This window comes from Eurypyga helias, unplaced genomic scaffold (genome assembly GCF_000690775.1).
Source record: "Eurypyga helias isolate BGI_N326 unplaced genomic scaffold, ASM69077v1 scaffold27105, whole genome shotgun sequence".
NCBI classification, from domain to species: domain Eukaryota; kingdom Metazoa; phylum Chordata; class Aves; order Eurypygiformes; family Eurypygidae; genus Eurypyga; species Eurypyga helias.
In genome coordinates, this window is record NW_010253798.1 from 1,292 (window position 1) to 10,970 (window position 9,679).

General features: G+C 36.9%; 1 protein-coding gene across 1 annotated transcript in view; it reads left to right on the forward strand.

Moving 5' to 3' along the window:
- The window catches only part of LOC104510521 (centrosomal protein of 120 kDa-like), a gene marked incomplete at its 5' end in the record, with an annotated part of 9,758 nt that extends 1,072 nt beyond the window's left edge, over nt 1-8,686 (forward strand). Inside the window, 7 exons of the mRNA XM_010152793.1 lie at nt 800-941; nt 3,047-3,195; nt 4,308-4,505; nt 5,399-5,626; nt 5,865-6,072; nt 7,174-7,287; nt 8,439-8,686. Of these exons, the coding sequence (XP_010151095.1) occupies nt 800-941; nt 3,047-3,195; nt 4,308-4,505; nt 5,399-5,626; nt 5,865-6,072; nt 7,174-7,287; nt 8,439-8,686 (1,287 nt within the window). The remainder of the gene's footprint in view (nt 1-799; nt 942-3,046; nt 3,196-4,307; nt 4,506-5,398; nt 5,627-5,864; nt 6,073-7,173; nt 7,288-8,438) is intronic.
- Between the last annotated feature and the right edge of the window lie 993 nt (nt 8,687-9,679).

The window sequence follows — 9,679 nt, forward strand, 5'->3', positions numbered from 1 at the left end:
TGGGATTGTCTGCCCCCCTTGGGACCCTCCCTGGCTGCAGGAGCACAGCCTGCCCTCTCACCACAGGCTGCAGGGGGACCTCTGTCCTGGGCCACCTTCTCCTGCCTGTCCACACTGACCTGGGTCTCTGCCTGGTTGTTTCTCACATCCTACTCTTCCCTCTGATGCCGGTTCCCCCACAGTCATAGCACATGCACCTTCCCCCAACCCCACCCCCAAAAAGAAAGAAGAGTATGTTATTCCAGAGTCACTACCACCATCACTGACTGACTTGGCTGTGACCAGAGGTGTATCTGACTTGGAGACGGGGAAGCTTCTAGCAACTTCTTACAAGAGACACCTGTGCCACCACACTGCCCTTGGCCCTCCCCTGCCAAAACTCTGCCACACAAACCCAGTACAATTTAATTATTCAAAATTCTATGTTATGTTTGATCAAACATAACTCTGATATGGGTTGTAACAGGATGCTGGTGTCTTCCTTTGACATCATGCTTAAGTGTTTGTGACCTATGTAACTGCACTTTCAGTTGAGCACTCTATTTTTCTCATCTGATTAAAGATTTAGGGCATATTTTTCTGGAGAACTTGTTTATTGTACAAATTGGTGGAAGAGAGTATATAATAGTATACACAAAATAGAATGAATTTTTGGAAATAAAACCAAGGCATATTTCTGTGGAAGATGAAGTAGAAATGCTAGAGCAAGTCTAATTCTTCTCTAAGAATATTATATTGTTTTCCTGAATTTTTTTTTCTAAACTATTTTGATTTTTATTTTTGTTTTTTAATTATGTAGGCACCAAAATGGTATCCTCTGCTTAGTAACAAGTACACTAAATTTAAATCTGAAGTACAAGTAGGTGTTGTGTTGGAGGCTGATTCAAAAGCACTGGTTGATGGTTTTAAAGCAAAGGAGGCACCCCCTAGAGAAGGAAAAGGTGAGTAACATAGTAAGAATATCATTCACTTGGAGTTAAAAATGTTCTTGTGCCAGATGAACATATTGCTTGTTGTAAATGTGTTGTTTTAAGCCTCAGAATTTTAATTTCATATAATTTTCAATGCACATACTTTTCAGCTGATTAATGTACTTTGTGGTAATAACATGGCAAGGATGCTTTACTGTAGTAATTGTGTGACACGGTTACAAACCAACTGACCTTTAAAATTCAGAGTCAGGGATTCACAGTTTAATCCTGTGGGCATTTTACTTTTATTTCAGGGCTTTCTAAAGTTCTGTAATGAAAGAAATAAAGGAGGTCCTTCACAGAATGCAGTTTTAGTATTTTAGACTTGGAATTACCAAGTAGTGCAATATTTCCTTTGTTGGATAGGCTGCTTCTCTTTTCTAATGCTTTTTTTGTCTAATCTGAATAATTCAGTACTTATCAATATAACATGATTTAAGTTTTTATAGTAACATCTGCTTTAACTGTTGGGACTCGTTGCATTTCTGGATTCACTCGTATATTCCCCTTAGAAGTAATTAGTGAAATGTGTCAAAAATCTGTTAGGACTCAAATATTTAAAGCTAGTATGTGTGTTTGTGTGTGTGTGGTGCTTTTCAGTGATTGTTTTATCTGGGAATTTTAAAAGCAAGTGAGCAGTTAAAAAAAAAAAAAGTACCCTAGAAATGTGACTTAAAAAAAGATGCCCAAACCAATAACAGATTTACCTCTGCACCTCCTCCCCATCCCCCACCTAAAAGCTGATCTACTTAATTTTTGAAGTCTGAGCCTCTATTACAAGTAGTGGATTTTCTACTTACCTTATAATGCTTTGTGTTCTTGCCCTGAGGGTAACCTTTTCCTAATTTTAAATTCATCATCTGCTTATCATGATCTGTGGCTGAGGTTTTGTAAAAACAAAGTGGTCAGTAGCAGTGTTTTATGAGGTTTCTGGCCCAGACTTTGGCTGCATTGCAGGAGTGGTTAAGGCAGCACTGAAGTTCCAGTGTAATCACGTAGCTTACTCCATCCTTTCAGGTTCACAACAAAGCACAGGGGGTTTTGCATTCCGTGAAGTTTGTGAAGGAGGCAAAGAACTACTGTAAATGATAATCTGCATTTCCCTTGTGCTCTTTCTGCCCGCAAGCTCTCCTACCCCTCTTGACGCTGGCAGATAATCCAACACATCCCTTCTGCCTTCACACAGCAGTGTCTTCCACTTCATGTTTTCTGTGGACTAATTTATATAGACCAGTTTGCCAACTTTTCCTTTTCTGTCATCTTAATACCATATTTAGGCCGTGAAGGAATAACAAATGTGTAGGTGTTTGCAGGTGTAAAGTTCATGTTCCGAGTACTGTGCATAACAGAGCTAGAGTACCTAGTTCTGATCTAGTCAGATAGTTGAAGAGATGCTTTCTTTTTAAGATTCATATACTTTGAATTTGTTTTATGTTTGGTTTTCTTTGCTTCATTAAGTGGTCTAAAGTTTCCAGTGTTTGAAATGGAGGCAACCAAAAGTGCTGTGTGATTATTACTATTTGGTGTAACTTGAGGTGCTGTGAAATGTATTGGATTACTGACACTGTAGAGTAGAAGCTAGTAAACCAGAATACAGTGTTTTACACACTCAAGACTTGAGACGAAAAATCATCAAATGAAACATTCTGTGGAATGAGACATCATACTTCTCTCAACAGTTGAACAAGTTGTCATGTGCAGTTGTTATCTGGCATTTCCTTTAATGAGTAAAATGAAGAATTAGCATTGTAGAATTAGCATGAAATAAGGTTCCAGTCACTGTAACGTTACTCACTGTAACATTACATAAAAACAGGCACTAGTGTTCTGTCTAGCATAGCATTCAAAATAACATCTGTTCCCACTAAATAAAAATTAATTTCAGGATTTTTGTAGCTATGCCTAAGTATACTTAGAGACTTTTTCGTGTTGAAATGCTTTGAAACCAGGCATCAAAATCTTTATTTGTAATTTTTTTTTCCACATATGCAATAAATAAAGGTAAAATTACAATTATATGACCCCTGTAGCAACTAATAAGGTCACAAGTTACGTATTTTCTTCTTCACTCTTAGCATCTGCTCTTCTTTCTGGAGTAGACCCTAAAAGTATTGTGCCAGTCTTGAATGAAGAAGAGGGCTATCATCAAATTGGACCAGCAGAGTACTGCAAAGACCACTTTGTCTTGTCTGTAACCATAGCATTTGCCACACAATTGGAACAGGTTTGTTTCCTTGCTATGTCTAGTTTTTAAGTACTATCCTACATTTGTATTTTTGCTCCCCCCGCCTTCTTTCTAGTTAGAATTTTTTAACTGTTTAAGTTTCTTGCAATAAATAGCCTTGTCCCATTCTGAATTAATATACATGAATTTGAATTTTGAAATTTTATGTAGTGCTTACATGACAAATTACAGATGAAAGATTGGATTCTTTTGGAGCACTAAAATTGCATTTACTTTAGATTATGAATTTTATGAAATGCATGCATTTATATTACAACACGGTATAAAAATGATGTGTATAGATAATACCAGTCTTCGCTGTGGTGCCGGTATGCTGAAGTTCAAACATGACTAAACACTTTTCACATCCGTAAGATATATAAAAACGCTACTGTTTCATATATTGCCGGGGGGAAGGACTTACTATGAAGTGCCACGCTAATGTGATTATTTCAGCTTTAGACCTCAGCTGCTGTTTTTGCTGGACTGTACCACACTGACACACAGTCATTTAAAAAATATGGGTATACTGTAGAAGTTGCAACTCCAATAGATTTTAATTGATCTATACCTTATAGAGTATGATAAACTCTTCTCAGTCTTGTCATCTGTTTTCAGAGAAAATAGTTTTCCATGTCAGAATTATAGGGCCTTGTGAAGTAAATTTACTGTGATCACTCTGGGGTAGTTTGTGCCTTTTTAGGCATTGAACTCTCACTTGAAATGGCTATAGGATGAAGTAACTGTTTCTGGCCGTTCCAGTCCGTTATTCACTCATGCAAGTTATTATATAACTCACTATCTAATCTGCATTGTTTATTTATACTATAAATATTTTGTGGTGGCACTGCTTATTTCTGGATATTTGTGCAGTTCCTGACGTTATTGAATATATGATGTCAGTTACAGCCTTTTGGTGCTGATAAAGGAATTGGTACGCTTGTAAAGCAAGGTTAAAAGTAGTGTTCTTATTTTGTGTGCAGTGCTAGGATTTAGGTCAGCTGGTCGGTAGTTTGAGATCACTTTAAGCTCTTTAATTTCCAAGCTAATACTTAAGGATTACTGTAACTGTACATTAATGAAAGAGACAATCTTTTCTGCATCTTTTTCAGTTAGTTCCTAGTACTATGAAGCTTCCTGAACTACAGCCTGAGTTTTTTTTCTACTACTCATTACTTGGAAATGATGTCACAAATGAACCTTTCACTGATTTAATTAATCCAAACTTTGAGCCAGAAAGAGCTTCAGTTCGAATACGTAGTACAGCTGATGTCCTTCAAGTTTATCTTTGTGCACAGTCAAAATTGCAGGTGAGCTGTTTCTTCTCAAATGTGAATGAAAATAAATAATGAAAATAAAAGAAATGGAATATGACTCAGGCTGAAACTGGAAAGCATTTCTCTTTGCGAAACTAGATGATATTGTCGTATTTTAGCTCATATATAAGTTGATTCTCTTGCTGATATGAGGGAAACTCTACCAAGTTTTCCCAGCTCAGATGGAGTGCAGTCTCTATAGTACTAAGTCGCTGGGTTACACGTCGTGATAAAAGGTTTTGGTGAAACGTGATACACCTAACGAGCTAATGTGGTGTTCTGGGACCTGCTCTGCAGCCAGACAGTCTGCAACCCACAGTCCTGCTTTGTGCTGCCTGTGATAACCTCACCCACGCTAGATGCTCAGGTCACTCGACGAAGTTGTAGGATCACTGTCCTCAGCACCCCTTGTGAATCGTAAGGGAGGTCCTGATGATCTTAAGGGCCTTTTTCCGCCTAAAGGATTCTAAATAGTGGGTAGCAGTGAAAGTGTTTCTGGCAACCTGCATCTGGTTCACACTTAACTCGTTACAAAACAAGATTTGGTTGAGGGTAGTACAGGGTTTCTAATAACACAGCTAATCGTAAGGTGGTGTTATCTATACAGTGTAAGTCTTGGATCTGGATCCTTTTAAAGTTGTTTTTCTTTAAATGCATACAGACCATTCTAGTTTTGTTATCAAGGTTAGTTTAAGAAAGTTTGTTTATATTGTTTCAGGGTTTTTTTGTTTCAACTTTGAAATATATTTAATGACAGATGTTTGGAAAAACATACGAACTTATGTGTTTGGAATTTAATCTTAGTCTATGGTCTTGAAACAAAGTATGAAATATACAAAGAATTATGCAAGAGTTAGTTACTTTCTAGCACTTTTGTATGCCTACAGATCCATCTTTGCTGTGGAGACCAGTCTCTTGGAAGCACTGAAATACCCCTGTCTGGACTACTGAAAAAAGGAAATATGGAGATGGATCAGCATCCTGTGGCATTAGAAGGAGCGTTTGTCCTTGTTCCACCAAATAGAGCTAAACAGAAACTGCCACAATTGCCTTTGGATATGGCTCCTACTGTTGGAGTATCTGTAATTCTGCAAAAGGAGAGCTTGAGTGTGCAGGTATAACATTCATTTGTTTTTGGTTTGATGCTGTTACCCAGTTTCATGTTTAAAAAAAAAATACACTTGACAGTTCAGTATGTAAAAGAAAACCTGAAAGAACAATTCTCTTTATATGAATAATCCTTTCATTGCTTCATTTTTTGATGTCAGAAAAATAATCTCGAGCTATAGAAATATAGACAGAATTTTTCAATGCAAACCATCTTCATTAAGAAAACTATATCACTTCATTTAGCCTTTGATTCCCTCAAATGCTCCAACTGATCCTGAACAGCCACAGGAGAGGGTTCTTTCACCTACTGGTAGAAAAACAGAGGGTCTGCAGCAGAGATCCCAGAATGCCCCATCTCAAGATGACCATTCTTCTTCAACAGAAGATGAAGCAACAGAAAGTGAAGTGGAAAGCCTTAAGTTTGAAAAAGGCACAAAACTAAAGAAAACAGGTATGTGGTATATAATTTTTTTTCCCCAGTTATCAAGTGTGGTGTTGAATCACATACTGATCATTTGTGGTGATAAATTACAGACAGGCCCAGAGAGGTGGTAGATGCCCCATCCCTGGAAGTGTCCAAGGCCAGGCTGGATGAGGCTTGGAGCAACCTGGTCTAGTGGAAGGTGTCCCTGCTCATGGCAGGGGGGTTGGAACTAGATGGTCTTTAAGGTCCCTTCCAACCCTAACCATTCTGTGATTCTACAAATTACGTAAAACAAGTACCAGGAGAATAAAGAATGTAATTTGAATGTGGTGGCTGTTGAAAACACTTGGAGGAACTAGATTGGGTACTTGGTAATATAAAGATTACAAGTGACATGGATGGTCATCACCTTGAAAGATAATACCAGGAATGTTTGGTATTTGGCAGTGGGAAGGTTCAGTACAATACCCATGAAGAATCTAAGGAATGTACTATATGGATAGTAAATTGTGAAAACAAACATTCATACAGTATAGATTCCTGGGTAAAGCTAAACAACTGTTTGTTTTGTGTGGTTGGTTTTACATTATCATTTTGTAGGGACTTGGTAGCCTACATAGCCTTTCAAGACTTCCTTGTTTTGATTTTAATTTGAGGACTGGGTTGGGGGAGGTTGAAGAGGAACAGAGGTGAGAGAGGAAGAAATACCACAATGATAAAGTTCAGAAGAATGTTAACTTGCTAAGTGTGACTGAACATGCCTCATCTGAAGTGATGATTTATTAATAAGCTGAATGGTTATTTTTCTAATGATATATGAATTACTGTTCTTTTGAGATTGGTCATGAAGATACCCAATTCTGTAGAGGAAAATCTTGTGTCCTAGAACGTGGTCTCAGCGTTTGTCTGCTAATTCAGCCAAATTTTCTTTTAATCCTAACTGATTTTAGCTAAGCAAGGATTAAGTCCTTTATATGGAATGTATTGAGAAGTATTGTGAACCCAGCAGCTAGTTTGAATCCGCAGTTAAGAAATCCAGGATTGTACTTTTTTTAGTAATAGTAGTAATAATTCCATAACTCTGTTTTGGGAAGATGTAAAGCATGTCATTTCACATTTATCTTTCAGGGCAGGTGGCCAAACCTTGCCAAGAGACTAATAAACAGTATGCTGAAGAACTTCCAGTTTTCAAGTCTCAGAGCAGAGCAAAGTCACCTCTATTGTCAGATCTGCAAAATTCCAGTAATGCAAAATTTATCAAATCTAGTATGTTAAAATTTGAATATAGTAGTAACTTAAATTAATTTTAACAGTAGGCTATATGCAATTTTATGTTTTCTTCTCTGTGACAGCCTTAAATTTCTATTTAAACATTTTCAGTGTACCAAGCAATCTGGTGACATTTTACCTAAATGACTGAAAATTATTTCATTCCTATGTTGTGCTGACTGATGGTGAAGGATTACCAAATTTTTATTTTCTGTATTGTTAATGTAAACAAAACACTCAAACAAGCAGGAAAAAAAAAAGCCAGTGCTATCAGTGATTTATTTATTTAAAATTACAAATTTGGAAGTATTATCGATAATTATGACGAAAGGATCAAAACAACTAGCACTTAGAAAAAACTGTTTTCTATGACAGTTCTTTTGCCTCTTTCTCTGCTTTCCTCTGTTAATCTTTTTTGAAGGATACTTCTTGGAGATCCTGTCTGTAATACTTGTATTTTGACTTGTTACTCTTTGAAGGCCGTATTGGGTCTGTGTGTAAGTACTTGAGATGCTTGGATGCAATTGGACAGGCACTCACTGTTTGTTTCAATAGTTAAACCTCAGCTTGGGACCAATTCTTGATGCTTCCTTACTTAAGCACTATAATTGTCCTGGTGCTCTGTCTTTTTCAGTCCCAAACTAAGGAGGTTAGTTAATTAAAAGCAAACTGAGTTACTGTAAATGATTTTTTTGTAAGCCCACATCTTCAGCATGCCTGCATGCCTTCAGCATGTTCCTGGCTAGGAACAATTTCATAAACTGGTCAAAGTGAGGTCTTACAGCATCCCTCTAAAGAATTTAAGATCTTGGATCTTAGCTTAAACTTTTCGTCAGTGAGATAAACTTACATAGCTTTGAAGAGTAATAGAAAAAGGAAAAATATTACAGGATCTCTTAAGATTATATAAAGTATATTCGGGGTTTTGACTTTTTTCTTTGGAAGCAGTAACTTACAAATAGCATATGTTTATCATAGTATTAACTTATAAGGAATTGAAATACCTTGGGCAAGCAGCCTATCTATACTTGCATTTAAAATGTGAGACCTATCTTAATATTACTTTTGATATTTTGGGAAGAAAGAATTATTAAAAATGCATGCATTCTCTTCTGTGTTTTCAGATGATAATGGTCCAGTAGCTGCATCTCAGCCCGACCCTGTGGGTGCATCCAGTTCTTCTGAGCCTGTGTCAACACAGAAAATTGTCATTCCAGCAGCTTCTCACCATTTTTGCTTTTCAATAGACTTACGAAGTATACGTGGTCTGGAAGTTGGTTTTCCAATAAATTGCATCTTAAGGTATAACTTACTTTTGTTGATCTTCTTGCTAATAACAATCCTTTTTGAACACAGAGCCTTCATAATCTGAGTGCTAGCAGTGTGCTGCCTGATGCCTTTTACCTTTATGTAGCTGATTTTCAATAGTGAAATAATTTGAAATGTTCATCTGGCTCATCCTTATACTTCTGAGCATGACAGCATTAAAGATAGTGTGTGATACTTCACCTGCACTGTAATTTGTATTAAATCTCACTTGAATGTCTGAGCTCAGACAATGCAGATAGTTCATCATTTCCTTAGAGGAAAAGGAAGATTTGCCTTCTGCTTTCCATCAGGGCCCCTTTGGTGCACATGATGAAGCATATCTTTAAAAGGTGATTTGGTTTGAAAGGGTTACATATTTGTGTCTGTGGAGGTGCATCTGCATTTGCTTTGTATCTGTTGTTCTGACAGTTTGGTTCGATAGCTTGAACTCGTCACAGGGAAGTCTATTTGTGTTAGCAGTTCTTGGAGTTTAAGCTTTGTTTGAACTGGGGTAAAAACTGGGTGGTAGTGGGGAAATACTAAAACACATCTGATAGAGATTGCATCATCATTAATGGTTTTATGAATAGCCTGTGTTATAAAATAGTATCTGGAAAACAACGTACAAAGAATGGAATTTTGTCATGTAAAAGCATTTTTGCGTAACATTTCAAAAATGAATTTTCTTCAGACCAGTAACAACAAATAGGTTTTGATGTTTCATACAATTCAGTTATGAATATGACAAGAAACTCGAGGAGAAACATCCAAACACATAATGCAAAGAAAAGTTGCATGGTAAAAAAAAATAATTGCATTTTCACTGTATATTGGGAGCGTTATTTCATTCAGGTTTAAACAAGTTCTTTAAAAGGAGTTTTGCACAAGCAGCTGAAGTATGGAATTTTATAAGTAGCAGCATTTGATGTAGCATTTATTTTATTAGTAAGTTAGCTGACAGCTGACATCGTCAATCTGAGCAAAGCAAAGTTCAAAAGGTTCTTGGCATCCCCTGTGTCATAGTTTATCATAGTGCCAGTAGAGTTGTTTCAGGCCA